Consider the following 22871-nt stretch of genomic DNA (forward strand, 5'->3'; position numbering starts at 1 on the left):
ATTTTTTCATCTTTAATCTTACTTTAAAAAAAAAACAAAGAACAAAAAACGCTGTGCCTCAAAACCAGAACCGCAGTAAACCTATCCGCAAGGGAAATGGCATGCCTATCTACTTTCAGCACAGACAGCATGAAAGAGCGCAGATTTGGTGATGTAAGGAAAAAAATTCTGTTTCAGTATCTCAGTAGGCCGCTTTTCAATTTCCACAATATTATCTATAATTGGGGATCTAACTCTTTAAACATCTCTACGCTGACCCTAGAGGGAATCAATGAAATGGCTGCTTTCTTCACTGAATACTAGATGGTGTACTTAATATACTACCACACTCTACGTGTGTATACAGAGAGACTGATAAAAGACTACGATTCTTTTTTTCTTTTACTCGATCACCTTTGCTGCATACTGTAGGGGTATACACACACACTTTTCTGGTATTATGAGAAATACAGCAGGAATGGGCCTGGTTAAGCTGTAACTTTAACAGCATTTTAAAAATAAAAATTAAGTGCCTTTGAGGTTGCTTCTTCCCAGCTACTAGTTTTCTTTACCCAATACTGAAATATTGCCAGAATTGTATTTGAGGATCACATTTAAATATTTAAAATATATCTACAGTATGTCTTAGTTTTCTTTATATTTGAGACAATTTTTGAATTTTGAGTATGAAATGTAAAAATAGTCACAAATGTTTTTTAACCAGAATTAAAGACACATCTAGGGTACTCAGCAAATTCAAGGCAAGGCAAACATTTCATAGCACTTATGAAGTCACAGGCTAATACGGAGGTCTGTAAAGGGGTTGGATGAATTATAGATATACATCAAAGATATATTAGTTTGAATACTATCCGTTATTGTTTCTATGACCAATACTTAAAAAAGAAATTGTTATACAATCAAGATAGGCTGACACTGATATAACTATTACGTGAAAAAATAGTGCACTATTTTTCTTCCACAAAGCAAATTTGCATCCTAATAGCAGTAAACAAACACTTGTTTTTAAAAAAAATACAGCTGAAGGGCTAAGACTTTCAAAAAACATTAAATTAAGGCATTCAAAACGGGTAAGGTTGCCTATTATGAAGCATTAGGAAACTGATAAAATTAACTTCAAACTCTTTGTTACATTAATTGCTTAAACATTAACATGCAGCTTCCATCAGGTCCACATGAATGAATGATATAAACCAACATTATGGCTTTATACAAGTGCATAGTTGCAACTGCAGTAAGTAATGATATCAGATTAATGTGTATAAAAAAATAAAGTGGGAAGTTTTAAAAACCCTCTTGCAGTATTACAGTACTATATACACATATGTATGTGTGTGTGTACATACATATACATAGACGGTATAATGGCTACTTCTTAAAGATGCAGTGTCTACCACTGTAGTGGAATCCACTCCCAGATTCTTCTGGTAAATGTGCTGGTGAAATCTCTCTGTCGAAGCTGAAAAGATGATTTCTTTAAACATTAACTGTTCTCAATCCTTTTAGGCAATGTAGTGTGAGTGACTGCTAAGAGAGCTTTATGTAATCGGTGTGGAAGGGTTACATACGGTATCCTTTACTCTATCAACCAATCACTGTTGGTTCACAACTCGGTGCTTCAAAGGAGTCCAGAATCTCTCTCCAGGATTCGTAATTTTAACAAAGAACAAAAGGGAACACACATATGTACGTGTGTATAGATATCAGTCTCTCAGGAAAATACAGCTTTTTAATAAATTTTGGGCCATCATATTTCAGCCTTGTTTTAACTGGAAGAATATGATCACCTTGAGTATGACTGCATTCATAGAAGGCAGTTAGCTAAAAAGAGAAAAAAAACCCAGTTACGACAGACAACGAAATAATGTAAGAGACTGTTAAATTCTTTGAAAAGGCATTCTAATTACATTATTAAATTATACTGTTATTTAACTACTATATTTTTAACACCTGAATCATGCATAAGCATACTTACTGTATGACTTTTCCTGTTTTTAGGTACATGCAATTATATTCTTGCTCAGTACAACTACAGACTTTGGAAGTACCGGACTGGCTACACATGAGTTTTAATACAATTAACTAGTTATGAGGATTAAACAATGTATCACAGAATAACATATCTGAATATTAGTTTGATTTGGGGTTCCACTACTAGCTGCTTCATATAGTTGAAAGAGCAGTGGATTTATGGACCAGGTTCTAGTTGGCTATTTGACCCTGAGCCACATTTTCCTTAATGATGTAAAAATACTCTGTGAAACCTGGTTATAAATACATCCCAATTTCATATGATTTAAGTATTTGTTTTGCAACATGCTTACTTAAGACAGACATTACTTCTCATAAATCCACTCCATGTAAAAGGTTTAATTCATGAGGCCACACCTTTCATTCAAATTTTAGCCCTTATTAACCAAACTATTTTATATTTTCTAAAAGCACAAGAACTTTCACAACATATCAATAGCATTCTTCAGCAAGGGTAACATTAAATTCTCAAAAAGCAAACATTTCACACATCACAAAGAAAGCCAAATCAGAAATAGCTATTTCACAACACTTATTAGACTTGTAAAGTTTTATGGTTTCAATTCTTGCAAGTTAGAAAGATGGAAAGACAAAGAGGGAAGTAGGAGAATCCCATGCTATGTTCACAAACTATTAACAGTTGTAAGAAGTTGAGAACATTGTCAAATTTACTTCTCCTCTGGATATGGCTCCCTTGGAATGAATAGAAAGTACCAGAATTAACTCCTTTTGTTATTTCTACATGTTTCATTCCTAAGATAAAAAACTGTAATCCAAAGTGTATTGAAAATTTACAGCCAATAAAGAATCTGAACATAGCGTTTCACTTTTATACTTAGCACAGGAATTTCTGTTAGAAACTTTTTTTAAAAAACTTCTTTAAAAATATACATTATTAAAAGAACTTTACAAAATTTCAAAACGAGTCAGAAATAATGAACGCCCAAGTGCAAACCACATGCACTACTTTGAAATGAAGTAACTCATTTTTCATTTACCCCATTTATTTCTTCAGAAATCAAAAACATCGTCATCATCATCATCATCACCATCAACATCATCAAATGACCAATCCCAGTCTTTAAATGCCAAATCAAGCAATCTGCAATAGGAGGTTTGCAAATTTATACTCTAAGACTCTTTTTAAAAACTGCGGTTTCTTGCTATGATGTAGAAATCACACTTCTACTGTGTTCTGAACACTTTATTTCCCTTTGTAGATAACCATACGATTGAAATTAAGACAGACGCACATGGGGAAAATACATACGGTCACGTTGGCCGGGTAAGCTTTCCAGATAGCAGAGGAGCGAGGGACACGGACCGTACCCGGGGACAAGAAGACACACACTGTGTTTTCTCCCCAGGTGAAGTTGGAGCCATAGTGACACCCAATTTGATTTCAGATCTATGAATATTCCCTTCACAAAAGTGCCCAGATGGTCAGTTCATGTTTTCCCAGAATACTAACATAAGCCCTAGTATAAAAGGGGAGTCACGTAAATAAATTGGACTTACAGCAGAGGTATGTGTGGTCTTTCCTTTCCAATCCAATAACCTGAATTGTCATACTGCAATCATCTTTATTTGAAAACACAGGAGTGACTTTTCATTGCTTATAATTGTGACATTCATGAATCAGCTTGTGCCAAGGAACTCATCTGCTTCCCAAAGGCTCACCTGTGATCCCTGCATCCAAACCCACTGCCATCGAGTCAATTCCTACTCATAGCGACCCTATAGGACAGAGTAGAACTGCCCGATAGAGTTTCCAAGGAGCACCTAGTGAATTTGAACTGCTGACCTCTTGGTTAGCAGCCGTAGCACTTAACCACTATGCCAAGTGGTTCTTAAACTTTAGTAAATGTAATTCACCTAATGCTTGGATAATACATATTCCCAGGCCCCATCCCAGGAGATTCTAATATAACTGGACTGAAGTAGGAGGGGTGCAAGTATTTGCATTTTTAAAACTAAAAAATCCAAGATGAATTCTGACATAGTTGGTTGACACTGACAGAATAGGTTGATGGATGACTCCCCTAAATAAACCAACTTTACTCTTTTCAAAATGCGATAAATGCAGAATAGTACCTGAAGAAACATGTACACTTAGATATAATCACTTATTCACTTAGTAATAGTTATTGTAGCTTAAGATACACAGTTAAACCTATACAGAGAGCCAGAACTCAATGGAACTGCCTTGTTTTTTCAGGTCTCATAAGTTTTCTACCTTTGAGAGGGTGGCATCTTACCACTCCCCTATCACTCTTCATTAATGGAAAATATGTGAGTTTTCCTTCTATCCCATCTTTCACAGGTTCCAGCTTTCACAAGTTTTACTGTTCTCTTTTTTACAGCCTTAATTATAAAGTAGCTTTCAGCTATGGTTTCAGCTCTACCGCTTGGGAGATTGAGAAGAACTCAGTACCGGAAACCCTTCTTGGATGTCCAAGCCTCAATTTTAGCATACCTTTTAAAAAATCTATCATTTCATACTGTTATGGATTGAATTATGTCCCCCGCGCCCCTCACCCACCCCACCCAAATATGTGTTGTAAATCCTAACCTCTATGCCTGTGGTTAAAATTCCATTTCGGAATGAGTTGTCTGTGTTATGTTAATGAGGCAGGATTAATGCAGGATGTATCTTGGGTCAACTTCTTTTGAGATATAAAAGAGATTAAACAGGCAAGCAGAGGAACGATAGGGTAAGACAGACAGATGCTAGGACACGTGGAGATCTCCAAGGAACCAGGAAGCAGAAGCTGAAGAGACAAGGACCTTCCTCCAGAGCCAAAAGAAAGTCTTCCCCTAGAGCCCTCTGAATTTGAACTTCTAGTCTCCTGTGAGAAAATAATTTCTGTTTGTTAAAGCCACCCACCTGAGAAATGTCTGTTATAGACGCGATAGATAAGTAAGACAGATACCCTTCCAGAGCCTTTGAAATGTGTGCCTAATTCTGGTCATTCAACTTAAGAAATCCTTCCGATGGCTCACAAAATAAAGAATATCATCTGTGAGATCTGTGCTCCTTTAAAAAATCATCCATACGAGACCAAACAGTCAATAATTATTTTAAACAAAGATGAGAACATAAGGGGTCAGGGAAACTAGATTGACAAAAACAGAACCAGAATGGAAATATTGAGAATGGTCACACATTGTGAAGAACGTCACTGAACAATTTGTGTAGAAATTGTTGAACAGTAACCTAAACTGCTGGGTAAACTTTCACTGAAAAGATAATATTTTTTAAAAATCTAGAAAACATTTAAAAAAAAAAACAAACCCAAAATCCTTCTGAAACTTGGTTTCTTCTCTTCATTTTCACTGTCAGTACTTTAGTTCGGGACCCCTTAAGTCTAAACATACCAACTTAGCATAAAAAAAAAAAAAAAAGAAACCTGCTGCTGGCGAGTCAGTTCTGACTCACAGCGGCCCTATAGGGCAGAGTAGAACTGCCCCATCGGAGTTTCCAAGGAGTCCCTGGCAGATTCGAACTGCTGACTTAACCACTACGCCACCAGGGCAATTTAGCACAGTATGCATAAAAAAAAAAAAACCATTATCATTGAGTTGATTTCGACTCAGAGAGACCCTATAGGACAGACCAGAACTGCCCCATAGGGTTTCCAAGGGGCACATGGTAGATTTGAACTGCCGATCTTTTGGTTAGCAGCTGAACTCTTAACCACTATGCCACCAGGGTTTCCATAGTATGCATGGCCCTTTTTAATCTGGCTCAAAGCTTTCTCTCCAGCCTCATCTTCTACTCCCTGTCAGTATCCTCTCCCCAAAACAACCCATTGCTGTGGAGTCAATTCTGACACCTAGAGTGACCCTATAGGAGAGAGTTGAACTGCCCTACATGGTTTCCAAGGCTGTAATTTTTATGGAAGCAGACTATGCCACATCTTTCTCCCAAAGAGTAGCTAGTGTGTTCAAATTGCCAGCTTTTCAGTTAGCAGATGACTGCTTAACCACTGCGCCACTAGGGCTCCTATCCTCTCCCCAGCCTACCCAGTACAATGTCCTCGAGTTGGCCCGACACAACTGAATATAACGTTGCCTGGTTCTGCACCACCCCCGTGATCCATCGCAGGCTGGATCACTGTGATATACAGGGTTTTCACTACTACATCGCTAGGCCTTTCTTCCTAGTCTTAGTCTGGAAAAAAAAAGCTCTGCTAAAACCCTTCCAGCACCACAGTAACACTCAAGCTACCACTAACAGACTGGTGGTGGCAGCGCATGAAGTGCATTCCCTGGGTCTTTGGCATGGAAAGTGAGAATTCCACAACTGAACCACTAATGCCTCACAATATATTACAAACACATAAATAACTCTGACAACTTAGTAACTCTGTATGTGACATTATGCCTGGAGCTGTCTTTTCCCTTATTTCTTTGCCTGGAAAACAACTGATCTTCCAATTTTTGAGACTTCTTAATGTCCTCAGTCAGAATTACCCATGCTTTTCTTTGTTCCCACAGAACACTCTGCTCACGCCTCTATTATGTACAACATTGTACACAGTACTGTAAAGTAGGTATATGCCTCGGGCTTGTAACACATCGTCAAAGGTTACATTGACCTTGAGTTCTACTAGCAGTATATGACAGTGCCCATTTCTTTACATCTTACCAATGCTGAGTTTCTTAATCCTTGCCAGGTTGGCAAGTGAAAAATTGTTTTGCATTATAGTTTTAATTTCCATTTCTTTGTTTAATAATCAGGTTGGTCAATTTTAATATTTAAAAGCTATTTGTATTATAATGCCTCACTAATTTTTATATTGGGAAGAGGCAATCTTCTTTGTCTTATTAATTTACGGGAACTTTTTATATATAAAAAGATACTAATCTACTTTTATTATATATACTACAAATATATAGTATTTTAAAAATTTACAAAGCTCTAATTTTCAGGTAGTCAATCTACTAATCTTTGACTTTATGTTTCCTTTCTTTGAAAGTCCTTCTCTAACCCCAAGATCTGATACATGATCACCTATTTTCACTATTTCAGTTATGGATTTATTTTTTAACTCTTCAAGTTGGAATATAACTGTCATTTTTCCCAAATAATTAACCTACTTACTTTCTAGTAGAAATAGAAAAGAACAAGCATTTAAATATATAGATATATGTTTACATACATATATAGATACATACATACACACATGCATACTGTTTCTGTTAAAAATAAATATAAATAAATAAAGTTATAAGAGCTCTCTAATGCACGTAGCTCTGCATCTAAACAAATTACTTACCCTTCTGGTACCTCAATAGGGAAAAAAAAAAAAAAACCTGTTCTACTTCATGTGACTATTTTAAAGATCAAATGAGAGAATATACAGAAAGTATATAAGAGAATATAACTCAAAAACCGACCCATAGTGACCCTATAGGACAGAGTAGAACTGCCCCATAGAGTTTCCAAGGAGCGCCCGGCGGATTTGAACTGCCAAGCTTTTGGTTAGCAGCCGTAGCACTTAACCACTATGCCACCAGGGTTTCCAGAGAATATGATACATATTAATACATATGAAAGTACTCTGGAAGCTGGTATGTACTATATATTGTAAAGTATTAAAATACTTATGCATGAGTAGTTCTACAATACTAATTTGATCAGATGAATTGCTCGAGGCACATGGAATGAAAGGCCTTTAGTATTTCTTAATTCTTTTGAGTTTCTTCAGCTTACTTAATTACTATCATAGATCATTAATTTTATAGCATTTGGTTTTATCACACAAAATGTTCAACATTTTCACTGCTGAAACACTACTTCTACTTTTTTATTCTAAATTATTTTCTTAAGATATTAATTTCAAGAAAGTTTCATATACGATGTTTGTTATTAGAGTAAGATTCTAATAATATGCCAAAGCACATCATAATTCATACACTGAAGGTCCTATATCAGGGAACAAAAAAGAATACCTGAAATTAGAGGAAACCACTGATCTAAGTATATACTTTCTTATTTAGCTAAACAAATCTTCGTGTGCACGTAAATGAACAGTAATGCTTATGGCTAAATGCTATAGCAGCTAAAAAAGAAATGACTGTTCTCATCCAAGATATTAATATAGTCACATCAAAATGTTCTTGTAAAAAGTTAGAGTTTAAAAATTAACTAGCAATGTGCAAAATGACCTTCCCTGGCCTTATTTCATATTCCTAACTCCCATCTCAATTACTAGGAATGTTCACCTATTAGTCAGAATTTGCATTTTAAAGCCCATCTATATTGTTTTTTAAAACCAGACACAAGTTTGTTTTAAACTTGTAGATTTGAATTAAGACTTAAGATTTCAATCTTGCCTCTCAAGCCATTAAAAATATTTTACAATATGACATGTAATGTATGTACCTGACACTTAAAAAGGTACATGTGCAATATTAATCCTATCTACTAAATCAGCCAACATATTTCTAAAAATCCTAGAATACTGAATATTGATGATATAGATATAGATATAGATATAGATATAGATATAGATATAGATATAGATATAGATATAGATATAGATATAGATATAGATATAGATATAGATATAACTAAATGGACCCCTTATTTATTTTGGTTAAATTTAATATATTTGTGTGATCCAGTAAATAAATTCATACTACTTTCATCTAAATCAAGCATGTACACTAAAATAGTTTCAAATAATTAGTATTCTATAGTACATTAAAATACTAAGCACAGGAAAACTGTAATTAGAAAAATCTCTAACTTGAATACAAAAAGCAAAATATTAAACAATTTTTTACCAATGTTTCATTTATTACCTTGGTTTGTTTGCAGCAAGCTGTCGACTTGGCCGTCTAATAGATTGGTTTTGTTGTATCTTCATTGAAGTTCTAGGAGATGACCGGGCAAAAGGGTCTGGGGCTGGAGGCTTTTTAGGTATCTTTTTCACCAACCGACTAACCCACTTTTGCTGCTCTTCTGTGGAATTGGCTAACAACAATAGATTCTTTGCCGTTGAAATATCATAATACACTATAAAAAAAGATTTTTAAAAAGTTAGTGTGCTTAAAATGGCTTGAACGTAAATACTATTGACGGAGCATGTAATTTACTATTTACCTTTGCAAGGCGCTATAATCTCCTCCTTTTTGTCCATGTGATCTTTATGACATTTAATATGGCAGCGACGGCACTCTAAAGCAGGAGGAGGTTTAAACATATGCCACAGTGGCTTCATACAAGCCTCGCAGTTAGTTGGAAAATGATAAAGAGTAGGAATAAATTCATGTCCCTTATGGCAAATATAATTTGATTTTTCTCCCACTGGCTCCACTGGAAATTCTTGTTCCTTCTTACTTTCTCCTTCATTGGCATACAAAATCTATAAATACCAAAATGAACAATGAATAATTTCCAAATACATTTTTAATATAGTAACAATTCTGACAGTGTAAATAACATTAAATTAGCTAAAATTATTCAATGAGAAAAAAATGCAGTGAAAGTTCAAACCTAAGCAGATTCTGCTTAAGCAAGAGTGTATGTGAGACAAGTCATTCAACAGTCACTTTGGTTCACATTTCAAAAGAATCGATCCTGTTCAAATACTGCTTCCTCATTTTCTCCATAATACCTTACTATGTTTTAGCACCTTTATCAGAATACATCAGCAAGAGGTAAATTTACACTTGATGAGTGTTAGGAACTTTTTCTGAGAAAGATGGTTCAAAACAATCTCCTGAAGAGATGTGGCAATTATATTAACTGGTGTTCTTAATAACATAAAACCTGGTAGTAACTGTAAACACAGCTCCAATTTAAAAGATCTGTATTTGGTGGGCTCAGGGGCAAAGAAAAGGATGAAAGGATATATAATATACTTCAAATAAACATTGTAAGTATCCAGAAAACAAGAAATCAACTCCTCCACAGTACACCATGCACAATGGCTTTTTATACAGAAGGAACTCAATACTTAATTGTTGTTTTGACTGATTTGAAATACAGAAGTAGTAAAGGCAAGAATCTGGCTTCACTCTAAATCGGAAGGAAAAGGTCTATGAGATGCAAAAATTTAACTTTTGAAGTGATTTCTTTAACTTTCTAGAGAGCTGAGCATAAAAAAAAAAAAAGGATAGTTCCATAATTTAAAAGTCATAACATGGGGGGGCTTAAAAGCTTGTGAGCAGCCATCTAAGATACTCCACTGGTCTCACCCATCTGGAACAGGGGAAGAGGAAGAAAACCAAAGACACAAGGGAAAGATCAGTCCAAAGGATTATGGAGCACAAGCACCACAATCTCCACCAGACTGAATCCAGCACAACTAGATGGTGCCCGGCTACCACCACTGACTGCTCTGACAGCCATCAGAATAGAGAGTCTTAGTCAGAGCTGGAGAAAACTGTAGAACAAAATTCTAATCCAGAAAAAAAAAGGCCAGACTTACTGGTCTGACAGAACCTGTAGAAGCTCCAGTAGTATAGCCCCCAGACACCATCTTAGCTCAGTAGTGAAGTCACTCCTGAGGTTCAACCTTCAGCCAAAGATCAGACAGGCCCATAAAACAAAATGAGACTAAAGGGGCACACCAGCCCAGGGACATGGATGAGAAGGCAGCAGGGGACAGGAAAGCTGGTAATGGGGAGCCTAAGGTCAAGAAGGTGAGAGTGTTGACATGTCATGGGGTTGGCAACCAATGTCACAAAACAATATGTGTATTAACTAATGAGAAGCTAGTTTGCTCTGTAAACCCTCATCTAAAGTACAATTTAAAAAAAAAACAAAAAACTCCTACAGCAGAAATATTTCACCATGACAGCCATGATCACCCAAAAATAAAATAAAATAAAAAGTTACAACATGCCAGAACAAAAAGATAGCAAAGACCAGAAACATGGTATAAACAAACTATAAAACTTTATTTTAACACGTAAAATGGAGAGTGGAATGAAGATACACTCAAACAGAATAAGCATGTATGTCACACACACACACAAAGAGCCATCTTTAAACGTGACTGAAACAGAAAGGAAAACAGAAAAAGGGCCAAGAATAAAGAAATTGATCTCTGTCGTATCAGGATCTCTAAAGATGAAAAAGAAAAACCAAAAAAAACAACTATGTTTACCTGGAATATCCTTGGAATTTCTTTTGCATCTGCTCTATACACATCTGTCTGTGTAACTGGTCGGACATGAAATAACTTGCTATAAAAGATGTTTAATAAAGGGGTAAAACATTACCAAAGGATCAAATTACATTAGTTATCTCATACTTATGTCAGAAGTTTACTCTGACCCCTTTGAGACTCATAGAAAACAGGAATTCAATCATTCCTTGAGATTTTGAGAAATTCCCAATAAGTTAGACATTTTCTAATTAGTTTCAGAAAACAACACATTAAAGATCCATGAAGTAATGATGTTTCAGCTAACTCTACAACCCAGACTTTCATCTATATGAAGCAAATAGTAAGAAAATGTCAACAGTACAGTTGTAACTATGCTATGAGTTCTCATATGACAAATAAATTACACTAATTTGACAAAAAAGTTACATTACTCTCATCATACTTTAAAAAATGAGGAAAAATAGTTTCTCAATATTCTAATAAAAGCACTTACTCTATATCTAAAACCATGTAAGGATTCGATTGTTCTTTATCCTGTTCACTGTCATAGAAAAGAATCTTCTTACTGCTTACAATCACATACTATTAAAAAGAGGGAGGGAAGAAATCAAACAATGATTACAGTTATTATATACCTTATGTGTTATCTTCAAAAATAAGTTCTATATTAACAATAAAGAAACATAAAATACCTAAGTTAAATAACTAAGTACTTAAAATATCCTAAGAAAAATCTTCCTTAAAATAATACATTTTATTTATAGATATTTTAATACCTAAGCATTAGATATCTTGTTTAATATCTAAGCAATAAATAAGCAAACTAAGGGAAAATGAAGTCTAGCATTTTTCGGACTGATTTACCTTTGAAGTCCTATAGCATTAGTAACCTTATCAAAAATGAACATAACAACATCAATCATCACAGTAACAGAGGAAATGGAATAAATAGGTCTTTCTATAATATCCATAGCTGTTTTCCTACTGAAACAGTAAAAATGCCAAGGTCTATAGGCTTATATTTTCCTAATACCAAAACCTGTTTTATTACTAACAATATACCAACTATTTAAAACTTTTACAAGGGTAAATAAAATCACATCAGCCCAAGTCAGAAACTTTAAACAAGTATTATGTCTAAAAGTTCTCATTATGTATATCCTACAAAAGTGAAATGGCTGGAGCTAAACCATAAGGGAAAAAAAGACCATATCCAAAAGCACCAATTACCTTTTTAACCCATCCAAATTTCTTAGTGTTGTTTCGCACAGGCAACGAAAGCCATCCTTCTAATCTTGATTCTATAGGCAGGAACAAGAAATGAGGATAAATATAAGAATACTCCTTAGATAATGCGGAATTTAATAAAACTGTAATATAAAAGTCAGAAAACAAGTAAGTAAGTCCTTCAAAATTTATCACTATACATCACATCATCTAAGATGCAATAATAAAGCAGGATCAGTATAAGAAAGTTATGCAATGCAAAACACGATTTGGGTTATATTACAAGATAAACACATATCCTATGGTTTTATGAAGTCAAATGTCCTGTTGATCAAATTCAAGCCTTTGCAAAGTTCAGCAGAAAAAACTGCAAAAAAAAAAAAAAGCAGCAGCTCTCTATTCTCATTGCTACATCTGCATTGGAATCCTTAATTTATTCCTTTGGGATAAGGACTAACTACACATACAGTGTGCATCTTTGAGGAGAAAACATTTTAAATGAGTAATTAGTTATGCACAGAAAACAGACTTTTAAAATTAAATAAAGTTATTTCAAGATGAAATTTAGTTAATGGGTAACATATAAGAAAAACATTTTTAAACTCCAAAATATCAAAATCACTAAAATTCTAGTTCATATAGAGGAAGTCAGCACAACTTGACCAAGGCAAAGGCATGGAAGTTTCCTAGATACACCCAAACATGTTAAGGGACCAAGTTGCTAGGGCTAAGGGCTGGGGACCACAGTCTTGGGAGACATCTAGGCCAGTTGGCATTACACAGTTCATAAAGAAAATGTTCTACATTGTGCTTTGGTGAGTAGCATCTGGGATCTTAAAAGCTTGTGAATGGCCATCTAAGATACATCTCTTGGTCCCATCCTGTCCAGAACAAAGGGGAACGAAAAAAACTAAAGGCACAAGGAAAATATTAGCCCAAAGGACTAAAGGACCACATGAAACACAGCCTCTACCAGAAGAACTAGATGATGTCCAGCTATCACCACTGACCGCTCTCACAGGGGTCACAACAGAGTCCTGGACAGAGCGGAAGAAAAATGTAGAACAAAATTCAAATTCACGAAAAAAGACCAGACTTACTGGTCTGACAGAGACTGCAGGAACCACTAAGACTATGGCACCTGGACACTGCTAACTCAGAACTGAAACCAATCCTGAAGCTTACCTATCAGACACATATTAGACAGGCCTATAAAACAAACAATAATAATAATACAAACAATAGCTAAGAAACGTGCTTCTTAGTTCAATCAAATATATGAGACCAAATGGGCAACTCCTGCCCAAAAGCAAGAAGAGAAGGCAGGGAGGGACAGGAAAACTGGACGAATGGATATGGGAAACCCAGGGTTGAAAGGGGGAGAGTGCTGTCACATTGTGGGGATTGCAATCAATGTCACAAAATAGAATGTGTATAAATTTTTGAATGAGAAACTAACTTGAGCTGCAAACTTCCACCTAAAGAACAATATTTAAAAAAAAAAAATTCTAATTCAACAATGGGATCAGACTGAAACCTTGGAATTTGTTCTAATGGCATCTGGTCAGTATCTTTTAATGAAATAAGTATATAAAATAAGCATGTGGGGAGGTTATTCTAAGACTACTTATTTAACATCTACTGCGTGATCTACTGCGTGTCTGAACTGTGCTAGATGTTTTTAGGTAAATTCTCTTTAATCCTCACATGACTCCAAAGAACAGGAACTGTGTTCCTAATTGAGATGAGGAAACCAAAGTCTAAAAAGATGGCATAGTAATGCCTCTCTGACTCCAGAGCCTATACTCTCCAGACTCCATGACACATGAGGTCCTGCCTGTGGTTACTAACAGAAATTAACAGTCAAGATGCTCATCTGTCTGGCACCATCAAATATGGTCCTACATCAATTCAAGGGACTAAATCAGATGACCTCTAATGATATGAATAAGATTAAAACAATTTCATTGCTAAAATCTAAAACAACTTCAATTTTAATCACTTTATGACTTAATGCTGCATCTTGATTATCCTGAAATGCAAGAAATACATGAAATATGTTCCTGAAAAATGTGACAACAAATGTAAAAAACTATAGCTATTTTACCTGAATTCAATTAATAAGAGGCTAAATTTTATTTTGCATTCAATTGCTCAGACACTGTCTTGCTATGGTATTTATATTAATTGTCTTTTTTTTTTTTTGTACCAACTTTGTGTTAAATGTTACAATTTCACATGCTTTCTATCTGGTTTCTTTATTTTAACTTCTGCATTTCCCTCTGAGGGAAAGAATCAGGTCAAATGGTTTTGTACCGCCTTTTAAGGACCAGCACAACATTGATGTGACTGGATGAAAACCTTAAACACATCCTCTTAAACAGTCTACGTGCTTTTCCTGTATTGTCACTCTTGCTACGAAATTTCAGTAAGAATTTCTTCTTGGTTGAAAAAGGATGAAACAGGTAGTGAAATCGTAATCTCTTAAGCTATATAATATGTCTGTACTGCTACATTTCTTCTAAGTTTGCAAAATAAGTTAAGAATTATAACAGCAATGCAGTGTGAAATACCTTAAAAGCAAATTCTTTGTTCATGCAGTTGTTTCTTTTTAACTGAACATAAAACAAGTTGTTAAGAGTTAGTGAATATTAGCGTTACCGAAATTCTTCAAAACAACTGAAATTAGAGGGAATGGGAAAAAACTCAAAGGCGAAAAGCTTTTCAGGATATCACCTGTACCATTAGGCTCCGACGAAATGGGTAAGTAAGGCAAGGATTCTTCTTCTGAGTCAGAATCAGAGTCCACAAGCATGTGAGAACTGGAAGGCTTAGTGGCAATATTGAGAGAAGTAGAGGAACGTTGGTAGGTGAAAGACATGGATTCCATAGTGTGTGATTGAGTGATATGAACTGAACACCCAACATAAAAGGAAGTAAGAATGCACAAAGAAGAGAAAATAAAGTGAAAGCGTAAAAAGAGAGCTATTTCCACATATAACAAGCTAATTTAAAAACTAAGTGTGTAATTTTCTTTGTAGGTTTTTCTTAAATAAAAATTTTTGTCAAAATCAATCAATAAATAAGTTTTTACTGTTATCCCAATACGCACTCTAAGAAATAAGAAATGACAAACATTTTTCTTCAATAGTAGTCAGCACAGGGCTTTTAATAAAAATAAACATAAGGGCTAAAAACAAATCTGTACCTGGAAATCCATCATCTGCCTCAGCTTCGCCTGGTCCACTGCCTATACTGGAACTATCTAGACCAATGTGCAGGGCCTGGAGCTGTGACCGTAGCTGCTCAATGTCACTGTCTTTACTGTCCAGTGTCATCTGCAGTTCAATCCGAAACTGGCTCTCTTCAGCTATTTGCTACAAGAAATTAAATTAGATGCAACATATCTCACAATTTTGCTCCTTGGTTCAACAATAATATTAATAATTAAGGAATATTTTATGAAATGTTCTATAATCAATGAAATATATACAGATAAGTAAACAGTTCTACTTGTTAACAAAAGCAGTCTTCAATCAAGAGTCCAAAAAGTATTCTTACAGCTTGCATTTCATTCAGTTCTTTCTGATACTTGATCATCTGCTGGGTCAGTTTTTCACGTTCAGATTTAAGTTCCATATGTAGCTTTCTATTCTCCTTCTCTTTTCTCCGTACATCTGTGTCATTACCACGCTTGACAGGTTCTTTTCGATTCATGATCTCAGCCAACTTATTCACAGCCTTGGAAACACAAAAATAAGTATTGCTTAAGGGATACTTAGGTTTTGATAATGGTGATTAAAAAAACACTGGGAACAGATAGTGGTCATGGTTGTACAACATGGTTACTAAATTGTACACATAAAATTGTACATATAAAAATGGATGAAATGGCAAATGTTTTGTTATATATATATATATAACAAAACAAAAAAAAAACAAGTAAATAAAATGAATTATGTCAATGGTTTCTTAATAGCTCACCAATACCAAGTTATACAACTACGAATAATCTCCTTCCCTATAAACAGGGCCACAAAAACACATTCTGTATTATTTAAATAACGCATCTCCTTCATTACTCATGACCTTCTCCAACTGTCCTCCAGCCCACACTCTTACTAGTTTTTCACCCTCAGTTTTCTGAGAACTGTAATTAAAAATATTTACAGGTTTGATCTGATGAATTTCCTATCATTTTAACTTCTTAGTTCCAAAAAAAGACTTACTAGGCAGATCTTTTTTATCCCTGAGGAAAAGAATTCTGCATTGGCATCATGTTAATAAAATACAACCTTTCCAACAATAGAGAAGACTATCTAGGAACCACAAGCATTTGGGCATACAATCATCTGAATTGGCAGAAGGGTGGTCAAAAGCCACAGGTGCCTTTTGAGACTAACTTTTCCCAGGCTGTTAGCAAATGGTCACTAGCTAGTTTCTTAAAAGCAGGAGGAAAAACCATTGACTTATAATAAAAAATTAGGAGGGAATATCATTTCATATAAAAAAATAAGAAAAACATTAATAAACATTGAATTGAACAATGTTTAATTGAGTCTAGTTTCTCCCAATCTGGTAAAAATCAGGTAACTGTGACTGTTCACAAATATGAAAACATTCCATGACTACTGCTGGCAAATTGTAATGTTAGAAATAAAATATTATTTTTTATTATTTAGTGAAAGAGAAACAAATAAACATTCAAAATCTTGTTTAGATTCTATTACACATACTTGAGTTTTGAGTGTTCTCTCTGTTAACAGCTGTTTCTCAAACTGTGCTTTAATAGCTGCTGCACTTATCTCTTCATCTTTCAACCTTGATAGCTCTGAAACATGGCAAGATGTAAAAATTACATTGATAAATACAGCAGCTGACAAAATACTAGGTATATTAAAAATAAACCTTATTCTTTGTTAATACATACGATCTTGAGCATCTTTCAGTTTGTTGTTTAATTCTTCTTTCTCATTCGCAAGATTGGCAACATCACTGGTTAGAGTCCTATTAGTTTCTTCAAGCTAAGAAAAGAGGGGGAAAAAAAATCACAACCCAATTTGCAAAATTTAAGTTACGATTAAAAGCAATAATTCAAAATGAAAATATCCTAGAATGTTTTTAATACTCTTGTTTCTATAAACACATCCGTTATGGATTGAATTGTGTCCGCAAAAATGTGTGTCAACTTGGCTACACCATGATGCCCAGTATTGTGTGGTTGTTCTCCATTTTGTGATCTGATGTAATTACCTATGGGTTGTAAATCCTAACCTCTATGATGCAGATTAGAAGCAGTTATGTTAATAAGGTAGGACTCAATTTGCAGGATTAGATTGTATCTTGAGTCAATCTCTTTTGAGAAATAAGAGAATGGAGCAGAGAGGAGAAGGATCTCCTACTACCAAGAAAGAAGAATCGGGAGCAAAGTGTGTCCTTTGGACTCAGAGTGCCTGCGCTAAGAAGCTCCTAGACTAGGAGAAGACTGATGACAAGTACCTTCCCCCAAAGCCGACAAAGAGAGAAAGCCTTCCCCAAGAGCTGGTGCCCTGAATTTGAACATCTAGCCTCCTAACCTGTGAGAGAATAAATTCCTCTTTGTTAAAGCCATCCACTTGTGGCATTTCTGTTACAGCAGCACTAGACAGCCAAGACAACACCCAGCGCTATACTTCTTTCCTTTGTGCTACCTTGCCAAACTTCACTCTTGATGAAAATTATGTTAGCAATAACAGGCTGCATATGTACCCCAAGAAGATAAAAAACTGCCCTTCTCTCATAAGTTATTAGTTTTTTCAATGGGGAAAAAAAAAACCTACAAGAAGCAAACACTGTAATAAAATCCTGCATTCCATCCTGCAGAATAAACACATTTTAACACTGTCATATTTCTTTCAAAACACTGTTTTAAAATGAAAAATAGAATTTTACTGATGAAGTTAACATCCCTTTGTATTCCATTCAAATCCTATTCCTATTCTTCCTTCTTGAAGGAAGTTTTACCATGAATTATGTTTATCCTTTCTAACCACGATTTGATACTTTTATTATACTCACACGAAACCATAATCAATATACAGTGGGGTTTTATGTGATTTAAAATTTTCCATAAATAGCATCTCACAGGGTTGTAATCCTTTCACCATACCTATTCAATCTGTATGCTGAGCAAACAATCTGAGAAGCTGGACTATATGAAGAAGAACGGGGTATCAGGATTGGAGGAAGACTCATTAACAACCTGCGTTATGCAGACGACACAACCTTGCTTGCTGAAAGTGAAGAGGACTTGAAGCACTTACTGGTGAAGATCAAAGACCACAGCCTTCAGTATGGGTTACACCTCAACATAAAATAAAAATCCTCACAACTGGACCAATAAACAACATCACGATAAACAGAGAAAAGACTGAGGTTGTCAAGGATTTCATTTTACTTGGATCTACAATCAATGCCCACGAAAGCAGCAGTCAAGAAGTCAAAAGACGCATTGCATTGGGCAAATCAGCTGCAAGAGATCTCTTAAGGTGTTAAAGGGCAAACATGTCATCCTGAGGACTAAGGTGCGCCTGACCCAAGCCACAGTGTTTTCAATTGCCTCATATGCATGCAAAAGCTGGACAATGAATAAGGAAGATCAAAGAAGAATTGATGCCTTTGAACTGTGGTGCTGGAAAAGAATATTGAATATACCATGGACTGCCAAAAGAATGAACAGATCTGTGTTGGAAGAAGTACAACCAGAATGTTCCTTGGAAGCAAGGATGGCAAGGCTGTGTCTCACATACTTTGGACATGTTGTCAGGAGGGATCAGTCCCTGGAAAAGGACATTATGGTTGGTATGGTAGAGGGTGAGTGAAAAAGAGGAAGACCCTCAACAAGATGGGCTGACACAGTGGCTACAACAATGGGATCAAGCATAGCCAGCAATTGTGAGGATGGCACAGGACCCAGCAGTGTTTCGTTCTGTTGTACTCGATGGCACCTAACAATTTTTTTTACCCTTAGATTATGTCATGAATTATACTTGCTGATACATACATTGAAATATTATTCAGTCTTAAAGAAAAATGAAGTTCTGATACATGCTACAACACAGATGAGTCTCGAAAACATGCTGAAATAAGTCAGTCACAAAAGAACAAACACTGTATGATCCCACTTACATGCAACAGGCAAATGTAAACAGACCAAAGTTTATTAGTGGCTGTCTAGGGTCGGGGAGAGGGGGGAAGGAGGAGTCTTTGCTTAGGGGGCACTGAGTTTCCGTGAAGAGTGGTAGAATGATTTAGAAACAGAGCTGCATAACCTAATAAACATAATCAATGTCACTGAATTGTGCACATAAAAAATGCGGAATTGGCAATTTTTTTTATATATGCTACATATATGTATGTGTGTGTATATATATACTAACCACAATAAAACAAAAAAATTAAATTATTTCAAAACCATTTATTGAACCTATGTTCTTTCCCACTGATTTGTATATTGCCACTTTATCATATACTAAGTTCCTGTACATGCATGAATCTATTTCTGGCCTCCCTATTTATTTCCACTAAACAGAAAGAGCCAAATGTCCCTGTTAGAATAACACACTACTTTAATTCTTCTTTAATTTTATTTTTAGTGAAAATATACACATCAAAACATGCTCCCATTTAATAATTTCTACACACATTGCACATATTGTTCAGTGACACTGGGTACATTGTCACTGTTTTACCCCCATTAATTTAGACTCACTGCCCCCTAAACTTCTCACCTATGTTGTAGAGTTACTATTGTCACTTTGGAAACCCTGGTGGCTTAGTGGTTAAGAGCTATGGCTAATAACCAAAAGGTCAGCAGTTCGAATCCACCAAGGGCTCCTCGGAAACTCTACAGGGCAGTTCTCTGCCCTATAGGGTCGCTATGAGTTAGAATCGACTTGATGGGACTGGGTTGGTGGGTTGTTACTTTAAAAAAGTTGTCACTTTGGTCTCATATAATTTTTGTTTAAGCGCAATATTTAAGGATGACATTATTTAGTTTTTGAGCTAAACTGTTTTTCTGTCTAAAGATGACTTCTAAGAATAATTATCTTAGGATAATTTCATTTGAAGGTTTGAAGTGGATCCCAGGGCAATAGTCTCAGAAGTTCCTCCAGCCTCAGTGAATCCAGTAAGTCTAGATTCTTCAAGAATTTGAAGTTCTGTTTCACATTTTCTCCCTTTCTATCTAACTCATCTATTGTGTCCCTGAGCAAAATATTTGGTAATGGTAGCCGGGCACCATCCAGTTCTGCTCCCATTTTAGAGGACGCAGAGGTTCATGGGGCTATTAGTTGTGTAGTTCAGTAGCTTCTCTGATTCTTGGGCTTCCTTCTTCCTCTGAGGCTCCAGGTGAGGAGAGGCCATTTGCTGTGTCTTGGATGGCCCACTATTTCAATTTTTGCAGCATATTAAAAGATCTGAATACCTAATAGAGTAAATCCTTTCTCTGTTGCTTTTTTTTATATAACTGTTTTGAGTCTTTTACTTTCCCATCCGAATTTTAAAATAAGTTGGTTTAGTTCTATTAAAATTACTCTTGCCTTTTTTTTTTAGTGAATTCCATTAATTTTTAGATAAATTTAGGATGAACCAAAATCTCTTTGATCTCTTTGATAGGCTTTCAATCCATAAAAAAAATTTTTGGTTGCTGTTGGGTTTTTTTTGGTTGTTGCTGTTTCTGTTGTTGTTGTTCTTTTTATGTTCTTCTATTTCAATTTTAAAGTTTTCTCCAATCTTTTCTACCGCTATTGTGAGTAGGGTGTTTAACATTTTTAGTTGGTTCCTTTTACACAGGAATGTATCAATTTTCATGTTTTATGTTCAGCAACATTACTGAACTCTCAATAAGAGCTTATAGATAAAATAGTAATAGTTCATCTGTAACCTGTAATATAACACGGAGATATCAGGGGTGACACTGGGCATTCTTGTTTTGTTCCTATGATTGTAATTCTCCATTAAATATGGCTTTTACTATTGGTATCGGTATGTACATTGTACCACGTTAAGGATGTTCCCTTCTATTTCTAGCTTGCTAAAAGATTTTAACAGGAATGAATGTTGCATTTCGTCAAACATTTCTGTATTTATTAAGAATACCAAACATTTCTCCTGTATAAATTATACATGACACATTTTCTCATGTTCAATCACCCTGAGATAAGTTCTACTTGATGTCATGATGTACTGAAAATATTATATTTTATGTAAGAATGACCTATAACTACTTCCTTCTTTACACTGCACCTGTACAAATTTCAGGCATCTAAAAAAAAAACCCCGTTGCTGTCGAGTTGATTCTGACTCATAGCGACCCTACGGGACAGAGTAGAACTGCCCCACAGGGTTTCCAAGGAGCACCTGGCAGACTCTAACTGTGATCTTTTGGTTGGCAGCCGTAGCACTTAACCACCACTATGCCACCAGGGTTTCCTTCAGGCATCTAGCTGGATTATATTTTCGCCTTTACTGATCTGTGGAATAGTTTTATAAGCCAGGATCATCCTTTCCTTGAAGATTTGGTAAAACCACCTAGACTTGGTGTCCTGGTTAGGAAGCACCTTTCTACTGCCAAATTAATGTCTTCAATGATTCTTGTTCTTTTCAGGTGTTCTATTTCTTCTTGGGTTAATATTGGCAATTTATGCTTTACTTATTAACTTCTCATTTATTTTAATTTTTAAAATATTGAAGTTTTCATAGTATTTCATCATATTTATACCTCTATTTCTATTCCTACTGTTATTTGTGTCATCTCTTTTTCTTCCTTGATCAGTTTGCCAGTTTTTTCTTTCCTGTTTCATCTTGTCAAAGAATCTCCTTTTAACTCTGACAATCATCTCTATTTTTCTGGGTATGTTTTATTTCTTTATTATTTTTATTATTTCCTTCTGTTCGGACTTATTTTTATTTTTTTTCTAACTTCTCAAACTATCAGTAGGTAGGCCTTAAGTTAGTCTTTAAGTACAGCTTCATAGCTTCCTCCCAAAAGTTTTAATATACACTGGAGCCCTGGGTGGCATAAACGGTTAACTGCTCAACTACTAACTAAAGGGTTGGGAGTTTGAATCCACCTCACAGTGCCTTGGAAGAAAAGCCTGATAATTAGCTTCCAAAAGATTCTAGCCACTGAAAATGCTAGGGAGGGCAATTCTGCTCTGAAACCATGGGGTCACCATGAATTAGACCCAACTCAACAGCAGCTGATTTTATACTACTGTTACTGCATTTAGTTCTAAATACTTAAACTATTTCCATTATGATTTCTTCTTTAATCAGATGTTTGTCTCTTTAGCATCTAAGCATGGCCTGTATGATACTAATTCTTTGGAAAGTGTTGAGACTTCCTCTGTGGCCTGTGTATGTGGTCACTTGGTATAAATGTTCCATGTGTGCTTGAAAGAATGAAGATTCTCTGGATGCAGGGCTCCATATCTATTAGACCTA

At 35.4% G+C, this 22871-nt stretch overlaps 1 protein-coding gene across 1 annotated transcript in view; it reads right to left on the reverse strand.

The window, feature by feature from the left end:
- Positions 1 to 1842: 1842 nt before the first annotated feature.
- The window catches only part of ROCK2 (Rho associated coiled-coil containing protein kinase 2), a 162016-nt gene continuing 140987 nt past the window's right edge, over positions 1843 to 22871 (reverse strand). Inside the window, exons 24-33 of the mRNA XM_064295034.1 lie at positions 17317 to 17410; positions 17123 to 17217; positions 15948 to 16127; positions 15595 to 15763; positions 12390 to 12460; positions 11653 to 11741; positions 11157 to 11235; positions 9146 to 9407; positions 8845 to 9058; positions 1843 to 3133 (exon numbers count right to left, since the gene is read on the reverse strand). Of these exons, the coding sequence (XP_064151104.1) occupies positions 3043 to 3133; positions 8845 to 9058; positions 9146 to 9407; positions 11157 to 11235; positions 11653 to 11741; positions 12390 to 12460; positions 15595 to 15763; positions 15948 to 16127; positions 17123 to 17217; positions 17317 to 17410 (1344 nt within the window). The 3' untranslated portion in view covers positions 1843 to 3042. The remainder of the gene's footprint in view (positions 3134 to 8844; positions 9059 to 9145; positions 9408 to 11156; positions 11236 to 11652; positions 11742 to 12389; positions 12461 to 15594; positions 15764 to 15947; positions 16128 to 17122; positions 17218 to 17316; positions 17411 to 22871) is intronic.

This window comes from Loxodonta africana, chromosome 12 (genome assembly GCF_030014295.1).
Source record: "Loxodonta africana isolate mLoxAfr1 chromosome 12, mLoxAfr1.hap2, whole genome shotgun sequence".
Lineage (NCBI taxonomy): Eukaryota > Metazoa > Chordata > Mammalia > Proboscidea > Elephantidae > Loxodonta > Loxodonta africana.